General features: G+C 37.2%; 1 protein-coding gene across 2 annotated transcripts in view; it reads left to right on the top strand.

Moving 5' to 3' along the window:
* Positions 1-23,508, top strand: part of LOC105193457 (myb-related protein A) — a 36,441-nt gene that overhangs the window by 10,972 nt on the left and 1,961 nt on the right. The window contains exons 1-9 of one of the 2 annotated variants that reach the window (XM_011157907.3): positions 634-1,444; positions 16,595-16,757; positions 18,042-18,206; positions 19,354-19,669; positions 19,912-20,212; positions 20,290-20,666; positions 20,812-21,119; positions 21,345-21,434; positions 23,282-23,410. In XM_011157907.3, coding sequence (XP_011156209.1) covers positions 1,353-1,444; positions 16,595-16,757; positions 18,042-18,206; positions 19,354-19,669; positions 19,912-20,212; positions 20,290-20,666; positions 20,812-21,119; positions 21,345-21,434; positions 23,282-23,410 — 1,941 coding nt within the window. In that variant the 5' untranslated portion in view covers positions 634-1,352. Of the gene's footprint in view, positions 1-633; positions 1,445-16,594; positions 16,758-18,041; positions 18,207-19,353; positions 19,670-19,911; positions 20,213-20,289; positions 20,667-20,811; positions 21,120-21,344; positions 21,435-23,281; positions 23,411-23,508 lie in introns of those variants that run through there. The other variant, XM_026135925.2, reaches the window with a different exon arrangement.

Below are 23,508 nucleotides of genomic sequence, written 5' to 3'. Positions count from 1 at the left end.
ATTTTTTAATAATTTTTTCAACGTTTTTTTTTTTGAGAAATGTGCTATACATTCTTAAGTTCAATTGTGCTTCTCTACGAAATGGAGAACGTACAATTTGTCGAGATCGAATTTAGCCCGAAGGCGATGCCGGCTCGGCGCGGCAAGCGCCTGAATGGATCTCTCAACGCGCGGGCTTTCCTCGCCGGTCCTTTTCTCCGACTATCGCGTCGATTGTTATTCCACACAGGCATTAGGTCGCGCGTTGCGTCGTCGCCGCCTCTTCCCGGTCGATTCTCTCGCGTACATATTTCGAGACACGTATGCACGTATCGCGCGTATATGTATAGTACGTATGTAGAAGTTCGTAGGGACGACCGGCGCCTTCGTTCCACCTCACCCTTCGAGTCGAGATGCCGGTTTCCTCGTGCTCATTTCTCTCTCTGTCCGTCTCACTCTTTCTCTTCCTGTCCTTTCCCCTCCCTCCTCTTCTCTCCTCTCGTCTCTTTCTCTCTAAAGTCCGACCCTTTGCCCCTCTTTCCCCGCCACGGAATCCAGCGTTAGACCTGCCGCTAGTGCCGCTTGCTGTTGCTGTTGCTGCTGCCGCTGCCGCAGCCATGGTCGTCATCGAGAGTCCCTCGGATAGCGATCGCCAGTCCGAACTCGACCATCGTTCAGAGTGGATCGTACAGCGCGACGCTTCCCATGAGTGGCCGAGCGGCGTGATACCCTCGGGCGGTGGAAGTGTTTCGGCGCGTAAAAACGCTTAGCACCCTTCGCGCGCGCCGGAGCATTCTTCTTCCAGTTTGTCGAATTATTAGCGTCGCGTTGCGTCGCGTCGCGTCGCGTCGCGTCGCGTCCTCTCTTCTCCCTCGCGATCTCGAGGATCGACGGACGTTCGCGGCCGATCGGTAGAGGTGAGAGATACACACGGAGAAAGCGCGCGAGATCACCGAGACAAAGGAAGATAAAAGAACGAGAAATAGGGTCGAGAGGGCAGAGATAAAGAAAGGATGCGCGGATGACGTTCCGACGCTCGTAGGGGTCTCTTTTTCGCGAGAGGGACCGAGGGAAAGTGTGTAAGTAAACATGACCGCGTGAGGCGCAGTTCTTCTCCTCCGATAGAGTACAATTCTCCGGAGACGGAGAAGACGCGCAGAGAGAGAGAGAGAGAGAGAAAGAGAGAGAGAGAGAGACCGCCATGGATCGCGTCGTTACCGCGTACAGGCGGTAGTGTTCGGTAAGCCGGGGGGTGCTCGGAGAGCATCTCTACGCGGGAGAGAGGATCCCATTTGCCGCCGAACCCGCGCTTTTTCCCTCGGCTCTCCTCCCGTCCGTCTCGTCTCCGTCCCGAGAATCGTGCGCCGCTTATAATGGATATATTTTCCAATGGATTGCTCGTGCCGATCAACAACGTGGAGACAGCGACTTACTCGTCCTTTTGCTCACCACTGATCACAGAAGCGTAAGTAGTTCTCGTTCGAGCTCTACGCGCACGTGTTTAATTGTCGTGCTTATTTCTCGTCGCAAAAGTAGTATCTGCGACTCGATTTACGAGTCGGTCGATAAATGCTATCTTTTTAAATATTTCTGACGAATTTCGTGAATTTGTATTTGTATGCGTTGGGGAACGAGGGGAGGCATTTAATTGAAAACATTTAATACGGTGGGAATATGTTAGGACGAAAGACAATATGTTAATTTTTAAAGCCCCAATTTTGGGGATAATAACAAATCACTGAGAATATCTTGCCAAAAGAACCCCTTCCCCTCCCTTCCTCCTCCATAAGCGCTATAATATTCTTAGAATATTATACGAATATTATTAAAAATTGAAATTAAAAAAAATATTCTGAGAATATAATATTTTTGTCGCTCTACGCGAAAGATAGAAGCGATAAGTTCAGTATCAATAATGTTTTTTTCATACGCGTGTGTGTCGTCACGAAGAGAATTGAGCTTGAGAAAGATATCGGAGTCGCTTGGATCAATTATTCAATCATTAGAAAATTCGTTGGCGATATTGTTTATGATGGTCAGGCGAAATGTGCGCAGCATTCCGACAACGGAAGTCTAACGCAATGATATCAAAGGATGCGGCGTTATCGCGAAGGAGATTACGTCTTGGCGTACTGGTCTTGGCACGTACTTGTTATTTTTATTACCATCTACGCGAGAGAGAGGATTCTATTTGCCGTCGAACCCGCGTTTTCCCTTTTGGCTCTCCTCCGTTCATCTCGTCACCATCTACGTCTTCGTCCCCGTCCCCGTCTCCGTCTCCGTCTCGTTTGCCACCCGAACCGAGAATCGTGTGCTTATGATGGATATATTTTCTCATGGATTGCTCGCACCTAACTTGAAAACAGCGACCTACTCGTGAGACCTTGGCGTGAATCTTCGAGTGCTGCTGCGAGCATTTGTTAGGAATTACAAAATTTAGATAAAATTCTTAGAAAGAAATGTAGAGATGGTCGAAGTTATCGCAATACTTCGTATCTCGTATTCATATATGTTGTAACACTATTACTAGTATTTTTTTTCTTCGGTTACTCTGATTATCTCCAGTATTTACCAATTAAATTGAATGAATCTAAAGAGATGAACATAAGGAGATTAGTTTTGGCGGTTAAGATGCTCTTATGCTCCATATCGTGTCTCTTGATCTTTAAATTTTTTTTAAACTTATGAATATTTATCCAATTTTTTTTTAAGCAAATATTCTCTTCTTAGTTCTTATCAGAGCGTAGTGACCTCTCAACGTATTTCTGTGGTGTGCGCTTTTTACAGATACAAGGGACTTATAGTTTAAATGCTGGTTCCGAACGGCCTAATTTAGAAAGGTTCTTGACAAAATACTCTCAATGGTTTGCCATCGTCTTTCGGGAGGTAGTGATCGAATAAAATCAGATGTTTCTGATCAGGGGGAATTTGAACCCGGATCTTCGATACAGAGAGCAGACGCACGATTCTCTGCGCCACGATCACTACATGAAATTAAATATTAAGAGTGCGTTTAATAAGAAAAGATAATTATAATTCTGCTCTTGTGCAATTATTTTTAATAACTTTACATTTCTAATTTATTAAAAAATTTATTTAAAAAATTTTAAACGTTAAAAATATTAAAATTGCGATCAATGACTAATTTATTGTAATTTATATTGATAACATTTATATTGATTACAAAAATGCGACTTTATAATATTTTTAGAAATAATTCAAAAATAACTTCTCATACTTTGTATTGCAATTAATATTTCTCATTAATATTTATCTTGCTAGATAACACACGTACAAAAATAAGTTTGAATCTTATGAATATATAATGATATAATATATTATAAAAAATGTAATCGACTCTTCTGTCGAATATGAATTCGAATATAAATTCTTTAGTCAATTCGATTAATTTATTTCTTATTGAACTCTTTCGTAGTAAAAAAAAATCGAGAGACTATTATTTGCTACACTTTTCATTTTTTGATATTATCTACACGAATGTATTTTTAGAAATTTTTTCTCTTGCAGCGTTTTTATATTGTGAAATACATTATTTATTCGCTCGATTCCCAAAAAATCTTTTATTTTCAGTTGCTAATTGTTCAAAAACTATGTGAAAAAATTTTGGCATTTTTCAAAATATAAAGCAACAAATGAGGATAAATTTGAATAGCGTGTAATGTAGATACTCGTTTAGGATAAATGTCTTGCGCATTACAATAGAAAATTCTCGGTACTCTATGTACTTTGAGATATTGCAGTTTTTATCAAAAACGCCGAAAGCTTTTCGTCACATGTTTCAGTGCCATGTGCCTGCCATTGAAATATTTTTCCCTTCTATGAAAAAGGAGAGAACCCCTTCCATTCATGTTACACCTACCGGAAGGTCTCATTCATTCTACATTAATTATACTTCCTATTGCTACTTTGTTGTTTTAGGTATATTGTCAAGAAAATGTTATTTTTATGGATACGTAAAAATTGACACGACATTATGTTGCAACACTTTTGAAAGAAGTGTTGTAAATGAACTTTTTTTTATCTCCAAAAATTCTTCGGCATTGCTACATTCGAAGGTACGAAGGTAAACATCATAATAACAACCGCAGTTATTTCCATTGAAAGCGTGCCAGATCTGCAGGGACAGAAAAGGGTATAGAAATTTAATACAAGGCAGGCAATACTTTGCGAGAGACATATTTCGGGTAGATTTGTTCATCACCGGTTCCCGGATGGGTAAGAGGGGAAAAGGTTTGACATGCGTCCAAAGATGGACGGATGTACGGTAGACAAGAGAGCCCCGGGTAACTTCGTGGTCACTACTCTCGCAGCATAGTATCCAAAGGTATATGGCTATCGCGCGCTGTTCAAAACGCGCTATTCGCACAGAGCGTTCAAAGCTAAAAGAAACGGTGGAGACGACTATTCGTCTTTTTCCGGCCGGTCGTCCTCGCAGGTTTACAGTCCCGACAAGACAAAAAGGGAGCGGGAGAGACAGGGGGACTAGACTAGGTTGACTAAGGAGATTTAAACCCGGTTCCAGGTCAATTCTGTGCTGGGAATTTGTGCATCGTTTATTTTGGACCTCTTCTCTCTCTCTCTCTCTCTCTCTCTCTCTCTTTGAGTCGACCCTGGGCCCGGTTCCGCTCTTCCACTGAGTGGAATATTCCTTGCGAACAATCTATCCATCATTTTTTGTTGTGATAAACAGTATTTCGTAATCTTACATTGTCCACTTTCCCGCAAATTTTTTTTGTGTTTATCGAAGGAAAGCTATCGTTTTTAAATTTAACGTGAACATGTAAAGAGAATGCCTTGTGCTCGACTCTGCATGTCTGAATTTTTTTTCAGATATCTAATATATAAATTAATTTTTTTAAGAAAAAACGTTTAGGACAATTAGGAAAAATTCTAATACAAGTTTTTTTCTTTTTTTTTTCAAGAATAGAAGAAATTTTTGTAGGAGTCTTTTTTTATCAAGTATGAAATTTGTAAATTTTATGGGCTCGAGCGGTTGCTTTTATGCGATCGGCGAATGTTCCTGGTTAAAAGTTAAAGGAAAAATTAAAGGGACTAATGGAAGGTACAAAAATATTTAGTAACAGTAAGATTGCTGTAAAGATAATAAATCTCAAAGATTTTCGTGATTTTACGCTTTCAAAAACTTGGAAAGTTATTAAGTTTTCGTACCGAATACCATTGGGAAGTCACGTTCTAACACGAACTACGTAAACGAAGAAAGGAGGAATGTGTTAGCTCTATGTAAATATGCAGAGATGTATGAATGGATACCCCGGGAGGCGACGAGAAAACGAGATGTTTCCGAGATCTCTTTTCTCTCGTGGTTTTCCACGTGGTACATGTCGAAACCATTGGCCATGGAGCAGAAATAGCCATTGATACCATATCTCTTATCATATATCAATGAACCATGAGATCAAATAAAATCTCTTTAATTCTACATTCAAAGCATAAAAGTGATTAATATCATCTATGTTTGCTCGTTTTATTTGCTCGTATTGAAACATTATTTAATTTGTTTTAAATTACATACGAGCTGATTTCATATCATTTTTGTTATATTAAAATATATTAATATACATTATATATTTAAAACATGTTTAAAAAATGGCTTTTATCAATCTTGATTCAATTTGCAGTAAACTTACTGCAATAAGCTTATAATCGTCTACATATTCGAGAATTCAAAGTTTCTTCTTTGGCAATTATTTCCATTTGTCCTGAATTTAAATTGACAAGTGTATTTGTAAAATTATATTTTTAGTTTTTGCTTCTATAATTAATTTTATTTATTGTTTGCTCGTCTACCTTTGGTTGATTATTATTATAGAAAAAAACCATATATTTATGTTTATATCGCTTGGTTTTGCAATTATCATTTAATGTTTTTTAATTATCAAAGACAACAAAGTAACGAGAAATTTTTTCTTCCAGTAGTATAAATTTTCTTAAGGCTCTCTGTCGAATTCTCATTAGCTATACATCATTTGCGCGCCCCAGGGTCTCTACATAAATAGATTGTGTATTATTGTACTCGCGTCGCGTGTGGTCTTTCACATCGGAGAGAGCTATCCTTCATCTCGGGGGTTTATGAACGTCGGTAAGATCTGTGAGGTCCTCGCAGTCATTAGAATTGAAGTCAACGTGCGAAGGGACGTTCATTCAATGGGAAATGCCCGAGCGCGTTGTGATCACGGGCATGCGATTAAATTTCTTGAGTTCTACAATCGAATTTAAAACTGAATTGCGCCGACGTCTGGACAGCTGCCAGACGTCGTTGCCCTAAAATTCTGCCGAAATCGGGCCGTGTGGGGCGAAAAAAAGGCCACCCTAAAACGTCAAATAACAAATTTCGAAGGGGGTTGCCGACGAGATTCGCGACCCGGGCCCCTTGAGGAGACTTCTTTTAAGATGGGATGGACCGCGGCCCTTCGACTGCTTTCGCAGCCCGTTCTTCTTTCCTTTTCATTATGTTTCGATATCGATTTAGCGCACTCCGGGGTCGGCGATGCCGATCGGCGGGTTGCACAAGGGCGAACTTGATTTCCAGCATCTGCTTGAACTGAGAAGCCCCCTAAATGATCTTGTCTAGCGAGCATTGTATCAACTTTTTGAGACTGGCGGGACGTTTCGCATATATTATCATATTCGATTCGAAATTAATTTGCCATATTACTCAAAATTAAACGCATTCAGAAAAATTAAAATCTTGCGAAATATAAGAATAAATTATAAGAAAAAATTAAAATTAAGTATCGACAAAAGATAAAAATCGTATTCATATCTAGTGAAAGAAAAAATTAATAAATTTTAATAAATATTTGTTTGAGTGGTTGTAACCAATATATTTATTAAATAAATATTTATTTAGCGCAAAACTTTAATTTAACTATCTTTTTTTTTTATTGAGTAAATATTTCATTGCAACTATTTGAACAAATATTTATCAAAATTTAGTAATTTTTTCTCAGTATGTTTTTTATATTACATTTGTAATTAGTATCGCAAGGGGAACCTTTCCCTCTTTTTTGATGGGATATCGAATAATTTATCTGTTTAACATTTTTCTAACGAACGTTTTTGCATATGATCAATATTTTATTTTGTTATACAATTTTTTTTTATTTTTTTTATATCGAGTAAAGATAGATTTGTATCTATTACATTTTACTTTTTATTCAAGTATCTTTTATACAAAAATTCAAACTTTAACCAAAATAATTTCCGCAAGAGAGAATTTCCTCCCTCTCGCGATCTCCGCGTGGTGACACAATGGACCACGTTGTCTCGACTGCGGAAGATGTAATCTAATCGGATCACAAGCGCGTATACGCACACACATACACGCGCATGGCGCAGCTAGTGTGCGCGGATCTATGTAGACTCGATTCCCACGGTAGAATTAAAGATTCACGAGTGAAAATACCCATCGCACTTGTCATGGGAACGAGCACCGGGTGGCTCGTCCGATGTACAATCGCCTCGCAATGGGCACGGGGGTAAAAGGCGTGGTGTATGACGACAAGGCGCACCTCGACGAACGAGAGGGATGAAACACGCGCGCACGTTGCCGAGGGTCTTCCCGCCTTTTTTCACGTCAGGAAAGGGTGATGGAATTCATCTCGTAGACACTCTTATATATCGCGCATACGTATTTTATACATATACAAGTATGTATATGTATAAAATACGTATGTGCGTATATATATGTATACATATTGCGTATGATAATGAGAGATAGTTGAATAGTGAGGTAAATGCACCAGTGAATGACCGGTTAATGTATATTGTTATATATTATCTAGAAAGCACAAAGGGAAGAGGAAAATTATAGAATAATGCAATAATGCAATTTCTAACTGAATAATTAATATTTTTTATAAGATCTGACTTTCTAAGTATTTGATTAATGCCCCTTTAAATTTTTTAGTTTTATGAAAAAATAAGGTGCTCTCTCTCTCTTTGTCCGAAGTTAATTACAAAAGAACTTAAAATTATAAATAAATAATTAGAAAGAATTACAAAATTTAATTGATAATTCACAAAATATATAATTTATATATATAATATATATAAATTTATACAATATATATAAATTGTTATTAAAGTGATATTACAAGTGTACTCAAGGAAATAATCATGTTTATAAAAAAACTAATTATATTATATCTAAAATATAGTCGCGGAAAAAGAAATAGCTTCACTGGTGACCCTTCGTCTTTTATCAGTGCACATTTTTTTCAGTCACAATGACAATACAGTCTCGACGTGAAAATAAGTACTTTCATCGTTTATATTTAGACGGAAGATTGCGGACGCAGATGATATTTAATTTTCGGCATACGACATTAGCGCGAAGACCCTTACCGTATATCGTAAACCTGTACTTTTGTACAACCCCACGGGAACGGGAGGAGCGCGATCACTCGATTATTGCCGGCGCGTACACGCACATGCTTATACCTGCACCGGTATGAGTCACACGGTCGCAATGCACACACCAGTATGTACCTCCTCACATGTGCACGCGTCATATGAGAGCGGGTGCGTATGCTCGGGGAGCGTTCTATTATGGGGAAGTTTGATGGAGCGAGTGCGAGGGCATCGAGGCAGGTGGTAGCCAGATGTCTTTCGGTAAAGACTTCCACCCTGATGTCGTTGGCTGGCTGGCTGGATGGCTGGCTGGCTGGCTGGCTGGATGGTTGGTTGGTTGGTTGGTTGGTTGGTTGGTTGGTTGGTTGGTTGGTTGGTTGGTTGGCTGACTAGCTGGCCGGCCCGCACGGTCGCGTGTATGTTAAGCGCACGTGTAGGTAGATATATACGTACGCTTACCTATTCGTTTACCCGGTCGTACTTGCGCCGTGCGTGTCTGAACCGGCGCACGAATTCATCTCGGGGGCCTGCCTGTACCTTGCTCCGTGGCCTTCCGCGCCGAATGATGATCTTTCACGAATATAGCGGCCTCATTAAAATACGCGGCGCGCCGAACGTACCTGAGTATCAGAAATCTTTCTTCGGCAATTTCGAATCTGGACTCTTCGCACGGCGGGAGTTTCATCGGTTCTTCTTTCACAAGATTATTAATATTCGAGCTTCGGTAACCTGTGCGCGGAATGACCCTTTGAATTAAAACATTGAAACAATATTTGTTTATCGTTGCGCGAAGAACAATGTCGATCTCCGAAGCTAATCTGTTGACATATTGACGCTGACTTTTACATATAACGAAATTAGAAATAATTTGATTTTTATTTCTCGTAAAAAAGAAATACACTAAATATTTTAATCTAAACAGGTTCTGCGATGTCAATAACCTCATGTTTAGTCAACCATGAGAGCCACTAGAGAGCCTCGTCTGTTTTGTGGCAGCGAAAGGGATCAATAGAATGAAAAGAAAAAGGAGGTTTGATTCATTGACCGTGGAATTTTTATGACGAAATCGTTAAATATTATAGTAACCAGTGCTCCCTTTCCCCTCCCCACATCTGATAATACATTGAACGATAGTTGACACTGCGCTGATGATTTATGTTTTTTTTTCTATTTTTTGTTTTTTGTTAAATCCTTCACAGATTTTTATGTTTTTTTACATTTTGTTTCTCACTTCATTGAAATAAGAATAATATAAAAAATTGCTTATTAAATTTCTGAATATACACATACAACGAGAAGTAGTATATATTATGGAGTACATATGAAAATAATATTTATTACTAATATATATTTAATTTTATTTAAGATATTGTATTTCTAAAAAGTACACTAAGAAAAGGTGGTTACAATCGTATGCAAAATAATTAAAATTCGTTTATTATTTATGTAAATAATTATAATTTATATGGTTAAAACAATTATAAATATATAGCTCACCAAAAATAACTACGAATTATAGTTAAATTATATTAATTGCAACCATTTTTTCTTTTAGTGTATATTAACTTCTTATGTATTTAAATTAAATCACTATTAATGAATAATGCGTAAACACATGAATTGAAATTTAATCAAGTTGAAACATTTAGTCAAGTTAACAATTTTTTTCTCAATGTAAAAATAAATAGTTCTAAATAGTTCCAACTATCTTAAATTTATTTCTAATAAATCAATATATTCTTTGGAAATACCATGTTTTAAATTAAATGCTTCTATAATGACATCAACATAATAGTAAACATCATTACTATTGTGTTTTATATTTTTTATAATTTACATTGTTATGCGTTGCGCTAATATCGATAATTAACGAAGACACAGTTGTACAACAATGGTGGAGGGAGAGGGGCGGGGAGGGAGAGGGTTTATTCGTGAATGACACAAATTCTAAAAGCTTTTTTCTCAGACATCGAGCAAGTCGGTTCGTGTGACAACCTCGTGTCATCGGACGCGAGGTCCTATGACGCCGTGGTGCGGGGGGCACGCGTCATCGTAAGCGCCGGTATCTTGGATGATCGCAAACGAAACCGGGACGAGAGGGTGGGACTCACCGGGGCAGCAGCTGACGCCACAGTCATGAACGAACGCTCCCTGGATCCATACACCTGGTCCCGGACACTAGAAAATTGACGAAAGGATCAATTGTGTTGCGGGCGTCGCACGCGACCAACGCGGTGGCGGCGGCGGCGGCGGGATCTGTATTTGCGTTGACCCAATATCCCGTCCTGTTACGTGTTGCATCGGGGATGTAACGGTGCGCAGGGTTCCGCACAGTCCACTCGATAAGACACTGATACAAATGCTGATATCTTATATTTTGTGCGATAAAGTCTTTTCAAAAGGCGCCTTGTACGAGGGAACGGCAAAAATCCGAAAAAATGAAGCCGAAGGAGATGTTTGAATTTTCTATCACAAAATTGAATGTACAATTACACGGAAAGAACAATTTTGATGAAATACAGATCTGAAAACAATTACGTTGAACCAATTAAAAAATTGTATCGGATACTCAATCTGATTGTTAGAATGTTAAAAATGTTTGCAGCAGCATTATCGTACATAATTATTTTGGTGACCTAATATAAAATTATTTTTTGATCTGTATGTAACTCAATTTTTAGATGCTGCAGTAAAATTGTCCTTTTCGTGTACAGATTGTCTTGGGATTATTAATTGGAACGTTAATACACTGTAAAACAAAAAAATCTCTCGAATATAGAGCAATCGATATGAAGAATTAATTCGTTAAATTCAGTAATTAACTCCAAAAAGTTATCTTTGTGTTAATTAATCTTAAAAATTAGTCGTTGTGCAGCGCGGCTTCGAGCGCGAAGTTTGTTTTGCAAGTCGTAATCGTCGATCTCCGCCGGCGGACTTTTCATACGCGTTCAAAGGGACGCCTTGCACGATGACCTTATTGTTGCGTGACGCGCGACAGGCGGAAGCGAGGAAATAAGTAAAGAAGGAAGGAAGGAAGGAAGGAAGGAAGAGGAGCTAAGGGCGCCCGGTGTGTGTCGTCGTAAAGACGAAATGAACGCGTGAGCGCTGAACGTGAACGGAAAGAAATGCTCGTGAAAAAAAAGAGGGGAAAGTTCGGGACTTTGGCAGATGTCCATACATCGGCACGCACGACCGAGGGCTTTCTCTCTCCCGTTCTCACGAGAAGTCAAATCGCCCGGTCCCGCGATATCGTTTTCTTGTCTCTGAAATTTAGCGCGGACGTCCGTCCGCGCCCCATGCATCGTTCCCTTAAAGTCTATTCACTCGGAGAGTCCTCTCTCGATCGCGATAAGCGGAAACGTGAGTGTCACGAAAGGCCCGTGATCGATTTGATTACATAGATCTGAAAATTTATTATTGATCAACGAGTAAGCAGTGGGATAAATTGAATGCGTACCATAAGCCGATGTTAAATTTATTATTTGTCTTGCATCGAGGACTAACTTTTACAGCCTATTGCACATGTCGTGGTATGTACACGTGTGTGTTACGTGTATTTTATGTATATTGGAGCTATAAAGCTCTCGATGTAACGAAAGGAATTTTTGCACGTGGTGACAAAAGACACGTCGTTCGTCTTCCTAGACAAGTAAGCAGCTGTTGGCGGGCACCTGCTTCTCTTGTCGCCTCTCGAGTAAAAGAGACCGATAAATTAATCCGAATATTTTATTTGATGAAACTGAAGGACGAAGGTTGCCCCCCTTTATCATCGTGCTATATTTAACTTTTCTCCTTTCAAGAGTAACAGGAGGCTTTTAGAAGAAAATGTTTTTCAATTGCTCCCATTGCCCAAGTTGTACAATGATTTTTTTTTTTCATCGCCTGATATCGCACAATAAATAACAATGGAAGTTTTTTTTTACTCTATTCACAGAAATTCAAATTTTTTTATGTTGCAATATGAAATAATGAAATAATTTCGGCTAATGCGAAATTTTTTTAATTGTATAAAGATTTATTATTTTGTTATATTCAACAATTTAATATTATTTAATTTGTATTTACGTATACAGATATATAGTTTTTTTTTAATTGGTTTCTTTCACCTTTTTATCTATCAATCTAATCTAATTAGATTGGAATGTCCCACCTGTTCATTATATTGATTTCGCGATTAAGACGATGTGTTCTCACGAGAGGTGAAGAATATGGATGAAATCTTTTTAGACACGCCACGTGCCTAAAGGATTTAAATTCGAGGAATGCGCGGCGGTTAGAAGTTCTGCGAAGACGAGAGCCTTTACGTAACACTTGCCGGAAATTTGTGTGCTAATTTAATATTTCTCCAGCAAAATATGACTTTCATTAACAATGTTTAATGATAACTATAAACAGTTCTCCTTGTAGCAAAAATATCGTAAACGTTTATAAATATCGTAAAAATTAGAGACTTTTGCTGTTTGCGTCTGAAAATTTATTGCTTGAGTTATCTGAAGAAATTGAGATTTATATCTGTTTAATTTTATGTTTATTTTGCAAAATTAATTTTTGGTATCCTAAAGAACGGTTTTGCTAGAATATCTAAAAATTTATGTAAATCTGAACAATTTTGTTAAATTTTCCAAATTATGCAGGATGCTCAAACTGATTGTTATAATGTCAAAATTTTTTGTAGCATTACTCATTAATGCTTGAACATTCTTCATAATTATTTTTCTGATCTAACCAAATTATTTTTGGATCTGTATCCACACTGTTTAAAATGTCATGAAATGCAATGTATTTTTAAGTCAAACTTTAAATTTAATGTATCTATAAATGCAAGCATGTGTATGAAAAGTGCACTTTGGCAACATTAAATTTACATTAAACGTACATTAAATGTTTATAATGTACCTACTTGAAAATTGCTTCCGTTACATTATATTAAATTCTGCTGCCAATTTTTAACAGTGTAGCTAAATGTTTAATTACTTCAAAATCGTTTCTTCCGGGAATAGGAAAAGCTGTTGCGTAAATTGAAGAAAAATTCATATAAAACTCCAAAAATATGAATAAACAACAGTACGTGTGTAACTGTATGTAGCACGCAATATTATTATTCTGACAGAAGTTACGATAATTGCGGTGGCTTCTCGACCGTTGCAGCGGCACTCTCGCTCTACCTTCTTACCATGCACCTTACACAGACTTTTAAATATATTTGAGACGTTGCTTGGATGTAAACATACGTACGCACCTGCGGCACGACGATGTTCTTTGGAGATTAATAAAAATTGTAGGGCATGGCACTATCGACTATCGACTATCAACATTTATCGTAAAGAATCGACTGTAATTATTTAGTCAAGGTGAGGCATGCGATTAACATTTTAATTCATCGCTTCACGCACTATGACTTTTATATGTCAATTTACAATTTAGCATGACAATTAGCTTTTTCATTAATATGTACGCGTTGCGTTACATTCTAGAACGAACCTTTTTCTTATGCGACACGATTAATATTACTCAGACGCTAGCGTCTGTTGTAGCAGGCAGCCGGGCCGATGCGAGAGGAGGTTCTCTCTTCGTAATTAAACAGGAGTGGTATCGTTTTAGCTTGTTTGCATTCCATGGCGTTAGGCCGCTCGCGATGACGTAACTTCGTCTTTTCGTGGGTCATCTATAATGCGTGGCAACCGGCTTGAAATGGTGCGGCTTTGAAATAAATCCCATCGAAGTCGCACGCAATGAATTATCATGTACTCATTCAAAGTACATACCGCAAAAAGAGTATTAATTCTGTATAAACAAACATGTGATTTTACATGTATGTACACGAAATTATTTTTCAAGCACAAATGTGCACATCAATAGGTGTAACGTCTTCTGATTTATTTTTTTTTTTTTTGTCATAATAGATGACAGTTTTCTTTCCTCCTGTGATATTTATGGTAAACCTGATTGAGATAGGGGTTCATTAGGGGCGAGGACGTCTCGATCGATGGCGCCCGGCATAATGTGAAGCGACGATAGGAACCCCGGGCCATCTGCAGCACACATATGTTTACGATACATGCATACGTCCGCGGGTGCTCCGCGCTGCTATCGTTGCATAAGCTAACTATATCCTCAGTCGCTCACCCCGGGCTCTCCCCGGCGTATATGCAGCTGTTAGGGGCGAGGGAAAGGGGAAAAAGCGAGGGTGAAGCAGATTGCATGGCGCGTACCGAGGAGCATTCGACATTGCCTTCTGTTCACGGATGCATTGTTATTCGCCGGGACAGTGCGCAAATTGATCTACCTTTGTGAAAATTTCGTTCCCCGCCATTTACAGAAATTAGATTAGAATTCAAGGATGTTTTGGCTATACAATACGTGTCAAAAGTTATTGAAATTTAAAAACTGAGGCTTCTCTAGATTTATTTTTTTCCTAATTAATAATACAAAATTTTTATCGCGAATGCCCTGAAACTAGCTTTGAAGAAGAAAATAATGAAACTTTTGATTTATATAATGATTTTTGCAGCGAAAATTATTATATTTTGCTGCAGTTTAAATAAATAACTTTTAAACGAGTTAGTGAATCTAAATGAATTGTTGCACCAATATTTATTAGTTTTATTAATATATTTAAAAATTTTGATTTAATTGGTGATGCTACTGCCCCATCAAACTTGCAAACAAGCATAATATAATATTAGTATTTAAATATATAAATTATTATTATATACATGATTATATTATTAATATATTAGTATATAAATAATATATTAATATAAGTACAACAAAACTCAATTTTATTTCCAATTTTTTTTCCAAAAGAGTTTCGGCGATTGAGTCGCAAAACAAAATTACATGCCTATGTTATTAAAAAAATGATTTTTTATTGATTTTCAAAAATAAAATTAAATAAAAATTATATTAATTAAAGCGCATCTTTAGTCTTTTATGACTTGTCATCCCTACCGTAAGAATAAACTGAGGGGATGGTTGGCGGAGTATGCGAAGGTTGCGAAAGCCTAATAAGGAAGTACTCCAATTACCTGCGTATGCAACGTGACGGGAAGTCACGAAGCGAGGGAAGATCAAGTCACTTATGACCGCAAAAAACCGGCATTTTCGCGGTCAGAATCGCTTCCCAAGTCGTGAAGTGGTGGCGAAATTGGGAGAGGGTGGCGACGATAAAAGTCGCGCGACAAAAAAGAAAGGAAGAGAAGAATCGGGGCAGGAAGGATATTCACCCATCCGTGATTTCCCGTCTCAGCCGTTACTTCCCGGATAGATAGAAGATATATATGTTCGTTGAAGCTTCCGTATTTGGCTTTTGTGTTATTCTAGAGGCTTGATTCGCGCGGGTGATCATAAACGACGTTGCGGGAAGGAAGACGCTCATTTCCTTACAGGACCATGTTATTAGCAACATTTAGGAAGTTACGTTGACAAAATCTCATTTCCCGTTTTCTATCTCTTAAGTATACCGATGTTATCAATATTAAATTGAGTATTTTTTCTTTTCTTTGTTAACGTCCGCTGCAAAAGCAGACGATACGTGTGCAATGCCACGTTATCTGTATTAGACGAATCAAATCTTCTCGAGTATCAGAGTGACGTTGAAAGACGATACAATAACGTCTAGTAGATCGTCAAAACAGTCGTTAGACTTGACGTCGCCCTAAACATAAGACCTCTTATGTTTCGATTTTGGACATACGTATTGTCTGTATTAAATACATGGATTGTAGTTATGTTGAAATATTTGCTCAGTTAATATTTAAAGATGATGTTTGGTTCGTTGTACACTGAAAAAAAATTTTTTACGTTCCAGTAAACATATTTATTTTAATATCATTGATTTAAAAAAATGTTTCCCATATTTAAAAATAAATTATCTTATACTAGCTAATATTTATTTAAATCAAGGAATTATGTTAAAAATATTTTCTTGAATATAAAAACTTTTTTTAGTGTACTCCAAGAATTATTTATTAAGAGGATACTTTTCTTTGAAAGGTCGAAAAAAATTCTTTTCAGAAATTTTTATTAAATTGTTAAATATTGATAAAACATTTGTTGAGAATGTATTTGGAGAAAGTCTTTAAATATTAAGAATATTAAATTAAAAAAATGTTTTATCTTTCAAAGAAGAACCTTACCTTTTACCCTCTTAATGCCTTTGTCTGCGGTGTTTACTTCGATGCGTGTTATCTCATTGCTATGTCATTGCTTGTCATTTTAGGTCTAGATCTGGTTACGATTCTAGCAGCGGAGGAGAGTCTGACAACGAGTACAGCACGTCGGGTAATCAAGTACAAAATCAAGCGCAGAACCAAATTCCCACCGCTGTTACAAGTTACGCGCAAGGAAAACACATAAATAAAGGACGGTGGACGAAAGAAGAAGTAAGTTTGTTTTTTTCATTACTTAGCATTAAGGCCGCTATTCAAAATTGATTCCTATTTCAAGACCGTTTTAGTATATTTAACATCTTAATATCGCTTTGTGATTAGTTTATGATGTTTTAAGATAGTACTTAAGATGGTCTTAAATATAAAAACCGACTACAAATAGTTCGGCCTAAATAACCAGTTGAGTTTTTTCTTTGTCGTAAAGAACACAATACACAATTTTATTTACCTAATTTTGTTTTGAGATTTGTGTTCTTGCTTTATCATAGTGCAATAATATGTTTTTCATACCAAACTTTCTCATATGAGAATGGGAATTAATAATTTTAACAGATCTGCGGAGAGAGTTTTTCGGACGGATAAAAACTTGCAAAAAATTGATTTTATTGCGATTAAAAAATTCGTTAGAATAAACATTAAAATTTTTTCTCAGACTGATTCTCTTTCAATTGATTTCATAAACTAAGACAAAAGAAAATTACTTTCTTGTGTTTGACACTTTCAGTCAATTTTTTTTCTGTTATCTGTTTTTCTGTTATACGTCACTTAAAAAAAAAATTCTAAAAATTACTGGTTATTGTGATAAATATCACATAAACGAACAAGTAACATGGATTATGGATTTTTAGTACTGGCAGTGCACAACAGAATGCAGCCTATTATCTCAAATATTATATATTGCAAATATTCTTTAGTTTTAGCTTATATCGAGTTAATCTATCAAAAGAATCAATTAAGCTACTAAGGACAATTTTTAATGTCTAATATCTAATAATTTTCTTTAATCTTTAATAAAATCAATTTTTTGCGATATTTTATCTGTACGGAAAACTCTCTCGGCACACACACACACACACACACACACACACACACACACACACACACACACACACACAGATATTTTAAATTTATATTGATGCGGGCTACGTTTTTATACACCGATATATATTGTTACACCGTATCGCTTCCATGTAGCAAGTTGAGGGGAAAGAGGACGGGGGAAAACAATGAACATGCGGATCCCCCCTCAAAAAAATGCCCACCCCTCGTATTTTCTGCAGCGAGTCGCGCCATCGTGTCGGGAGGCAGATGCCTCGGGTTACCCCATAGAACATAGGGTAGACTTACGCGGCTTCACGTGGGAAAGCCCACGAGGGTCGATCGATCTCCCATGCGTCCGTCCTTCCTCGTTTCGTGCATTTAAGGCGCGCAAATAAAACGCTGCAGGCAAGGTGAAGCGAAGTATTTTCACTTTCTTACACGCTTTTCCATTTGCAGGACGCCTTATTGAAACAGCTCGTGAGCAGCGCGGAACAACAAGGCACTGGTTTACGATGGGACATTATAGCCGGCCAGTTTCCAGATCGGAGCGACGTGCAGTGTCAGCAAAGATGGGCAAAGGTCGTGAATCCGGAGCTGGTGAAGGGTCCGTGGACGAAAGAGGTGGGCACTAACTTCGTTCCACTCTCATCAACTATAAAACCATTCTCAGATTCCATCAGCTTTCGAAAAGCTTACACATAAACATATTTGTACGATGAATGTGTATGCATGTTCAATACGATCACATTCAGATGCTCTCGTACAACCCCTAGAATTAATGATTCATCTTGTTAAAAAAGTCAATAGAAAACGATAGGGACTGATACAATTTATAAAAAAATTTTGTTGTTTTCTATTGGTATTTGATGAACGCGAATTCAATCATTGGAATGTAATAGAATTTTTATTGTTATCTTTATCGGTTTGTGCATAAATGAATAAAACTTTATCGTAATCAATGTCCCCTAAAGTACCCAGTATTCGTAACTATGATTAAACATGATTAAATATTTTTGTTTTTTATCGATTTTTTTTTTTAATTGGACATTTATAGAAATCAGTAAATTTTGAGAAGAATCGAAGCTTCTCTCATTGTTAGGACAACCGAACGTCGCAAAGCGATCACGTTGTATCGAGTTTTTCAACGTTGAACGCTGGGTGGTATAGCATCATTATGCGGCACTACACATACCACCTACACGAGGCGAACCGCATACAGACACAAGGGTCCCGACACTCGAGTGTCTGCCGCTCGCCTTGGTGGGGTATGCAATAAGAAAAAGTTCTGGCCGCGGTGATGTTGCGTCGCCATGCCAATGCACTTGGCAACAGCCAAGGGCAAGTAACGCGGCTCCGGCAATTGAGTGCGCGTACGTGTGATTATAGCGTTTCTCACTGGTATCCCTTGGTTACAATATTTCTTCGTTATCTCCTTATACTCGCATTTCGAGTATTATTCTCTGAAAAATCAAGATAGTGTTACAATGTTAAACGCAGAGGATGCGTATGATGTTCAAGGGATACAGTTTTTCTTGAAACTATATTTTTTTGCCGCAGAGAAAATTGATAAGATCGCATTTCGATTATTTTGTTATCAAATTATTATTGAATATCTTATTAGCGTTAAGAGAGATTTTTACTATGTTTATAAGAATGATTTAAATACAAGATACATAATGCATATATGAATTTCTCTTGCTATAAAATATATTTTTTAAAGGTGTTTTGATACACTTTGTTATATTTTATAAATTTTTCTGTTTTACAGGAAGATGAGAAAGTGGTGGAACTTGTGGGGAGGTATGGTCCGAAAAAGTGGACGTTGATAGCGCGACATCTTAGAGGCCGGATTGGCAAACAGTGCCGAGAACGATGGCACAATCACTTGAATCCGGAGATAAAGAAAACTGCGTGGACGGAGGCTGAAGATAGAATAATCGTCGAGGCCCATCGTAGGTTCGGTAATCAATGGGCGAAGATCGCGAAACTCTTACCAGGCAGGACTGACAATGCAATTAAAAATCATTGGAATAGCACGATGCGAAGAAAGTACGAGGGTGAGGAAGGAAGAGTTGCGACCAAAGGTATCATTTATCATATAAACGATGATAATATTTAATGATTCTGTAATAGAAATTTTAAAAATATAAATTGAAATTAAAAATAAATGTGATATAAATTTTAACTATTTTATCACGTGCACTTTAATTAATGATAAATATAAAATATATTATTTCTTATTCAATTGTATGCATTGATATTATTCATAATGCTCGCTAGACTCAAAAAGGCACAACGAGAAATAAACGAAATTTGTTGTACTTAGGCAGAGGCAAGAGAAAAAATATACAAAGCACTGCTGTAAGAGATCCGCTTATTCTGGAAGATGAACAGAATCAAATGAAGGCCGCCTCGCCTAGCAATTCGACAGTAACAGCTAGCAGTTCTTCGCAACTCCTCGATCTCCAGAGTCAGCTGGATTGGATCAGAAATTGGGAATCGCAGACTACAATGGACTACCAGAACGCACTACAGCTAAACAGGCATACACAGGACAATGAAAAATGCGAATCTCCGAAAAGAGGATCTTCGCGAACGAAAATTGAGACAGTTTCATCATTACCTAAGTATGTATTTGAAACGAGTGATATGACGTTTACTTATTTTCGGGTAGCTTTTAACTTTACACTTTTTCTTTGTTTAGGTATTTTAACCTGCAACAAATACAAAACGAAACGTCTGATTCGAAGAACTCCGAGATAAAACTGATGCCGATGCCTGACTTAGAAGATTTACCTGAGCACCTGGAAAAGAAGAGCAGTCCGCCGCCTATATTACGTAGACGCAGAAACGTGCACAGTTTACTACAGAGGATAGATATTGCAGAAGATTACGTCGCAATGGTACAAACAGGAAACACCTCTCCTTCGACTCCTATCAAACAACTTCCATTCAGTCCCTCGCAATTCTTGAACAGTCTGAGTCCGTCGGAGTCATGGCCACGCGCCAGTACACCCAAAGGAAGCAGTCCCGGTCCGCTTACGACTCCGCAACCTACCGGTTTCCGACGAAGTCAAAACGGTACATCTCTCATAGAATTTATTTCTATGCTGCTACAAGTTTTAAACGAATAGTAAATTTGCGAAGTCATAATCTTTTTATTATGAAATCTATACTAAAATAGAAAATCTTTTTTTAGAATCACTTTTTATTGTCATTTTTGTAGACGGTGTTACACCAAGAACACCGACGCCATTCAAAAAAGCTCTGGCTGAGTTTGAACGTCGAACCGGGGCGGCACAGTTGCCCGCTACACCTAGTCGCCTGGATGCACTGACCGAGATAATAAAGCAGGAGACCGAGAACGAAGCTGGGACGAGTTCGATTCAAGACCAAGATTCGGGCTACAACAGTATGATACGAAGGCGCGGTAAAGAGAACAGCGCGCCAGGAGGAAAGCGCGCGCGTAAGGCTCTTTCTCAGGCCTGGGCATCTCAGGACAACTCCGACATTAGTTTCCTCGTGGAAACACCAGTACGTTATCCAAAAAAATAAATAATTATTTGGGACAAATCACATTGTATTCCATGAACACAAAAATTACATGTGCGTGATTAGCTTTTACGATGTGTATTTGATTTGAAGTCATAACTTCATTCATAACACGCAATTCAATGGTGCTTTAATTTTTATGTTCATTGGTAAATTTCTAGAAAGAAATAAACATAATAATATATACTTGTTTTTCTTGCATTGTAGAGTAAAAGTTTGGATACTTCTACGCTATTTTCACCTGCATCTATGGCGCTGGAAGATAGCTTTTTAACTGCAGGAACCAGTCCTACAAAGGTACAACAACGTACTCAAAATCAAAGTCAAATTCATAATCAACCCGCCCTATCCTGGTATTATTCTCGTACCAATTCTCGTCCTTAGACACGCTAGCCGGCCTTTTAACTTTTCTTTCACAATACTATCTGTCTTTGTACTTAAATTTTTGCCTGTCTTCATATTTCACATTTATATAACGCTTTTTATTCACTGTTTGAGGAAAAATCCAATTAGCGCGCAGAAGATATAATTCTCTTTTTTCTTCTACTGCTGTTTGTATTCCTTTCGTCGCTTAATGTTGCCCAATCCAAAGATTATCAATCTTGTTAAATTTAGGTATAATACTATATGTAAACTAACATTAAGGTCACTCGATCTATTTATTAAAACTTGTACCAGTGCCGAGACCTTGGTCGTTAATTATTTATATTTATTTAATATTATTAATTTTATTATTTCAAAACTTTAAATAAATATTAATTTATTCATCATGAAATGAGAAACATTTATGTTTCTTAACTGTGACCAATTAAAAAAAGTATTTCACTATATTTATGCGCATGCTTTTATGACGTAGACACATTTGTTGGTTTTACAAAAATTATGGTCATTTTTATATCTTCGCTTGAAGAATTAAATTATTAATTAGTTTCGTTGTAAGCTTGTACATACATATAATCGGCAGGTGACCGATCTTGTTTCGTTTTTGTTTGCTTCAGTCTTATTCGCTAGGAATGGATTCTAATAAATCGCGAACGACTAATATATTAACGACGTTGCTTGCAAAATATATGCGGTATTAGCATGGGAAAGGATATCGTACGATTGATCCTATACAAAATTTTGTCATTTCGAACATGTTAATATCCATACCATGTCAATCTTCGTCCTTTAAAACGAATCCCTAGATGTAGCCCTGCACGAGCATAATGTTTTTTTAAATATTTTTTATGAATATTAATATTTATATGTAAAATAATATATATGTAAATATTTATATTATTTATATGTACTTGTTTTCTTCTTTTTTTTAATGATATATTGAGTTGTCGCATGTTAATTGCATATACTAACTAATAAATTGCGTACACTAACTAAAATCGTTTTCCTTATACAGGCCTGGCCTAGCGTACCAAAGTACCTCAATCTTTTCCCAATCCAAAGATATTTATGCGGGATATCTTCAGTCGAGAACAACCCTAGTGCACGGCGCGAATCTAAAAAGTGAAGGCCTAGTCTCTTTTTTTCTTCTTTTTACTTTGTATATTTGTTCCTATTGAGATAAAGTATCACGATTTTTTGTACCCGTCTTTTTCTTTCGCGAGTTTTGACACCTTTTTCTTTTTTAAAAAAAATTTAGAGAGATCTCCATTTTTCTTATAAAATAAAATTTAGTAAAAAAATGGAAATGATTTTAGAGAATCTTAAATTAAAATAAAATTTTATAATTTAAAAAGGTGTTTAATTCCGATGAAACCTCGAGCTCATAGACAGGAAACAGTATACAAACGAAAGTCCTGATCCAGAATCAGCCTTTGCACCTTCACCTAAGAGCCTAGTCAATCCACAAATTGTGGGCAGTCTTCTTCTCTTTCTTATTCTTTTTCTCTCTTTTTTTCTGGAAAAGGCGTATGAAAAGAAAACACAAGATATGTCGTTACAATTCCTTAATCTTCGACAAATACGAGTTTTGATCTGCCTCGTCTGAGATTTATTTATCTCTCTTCATTATTACAATCTCAAATTGTTTCCTCTTTTTTTCCTTCTACCCTTAAATTTATTCTTCAAAATATAAAGTCAATTCTATTTTTTTCTAAGAACATCTCTTATTTGCCGGCTGTAGCTAGTGTGTCTATCCTTTCCAGACTCCTCACGACTTTGCGTCCGTACAACAACGGAAGCCGAATGCCAAGAGAGCGATCACGTTCGACGCATTCGACAGTCCTTATTGTATCTTCAGCCCTCTGCCTCTCAGGCCGGTAAAACGCACCAAGGTGAGTTCTTTGTTTAACAATTTTTTTCTTTCGCACGGATTTTATATCAAACATAAATTCGATCAAACTTTTAAGATTTTAATTTACGGAGACAATTG

The sequence above is a fragment of the Solenopsis invicta genome, chromosome 9, assembly GCF_016802725.1.
Source record: "Solenopsis invicta isolate M01_SB chromosome 9, UNIL_Sinv_3.0, whole genome shotgun sequence".
NCBI lineage: Eukaryota > Metazoa > Arthropoda > Insecta > Hymenoptera > Formicidae > Solenopsis > Solenopsis invicta.
This window is presented reverse-complemented; position numbering and strand designations above follow the sequence as displayed.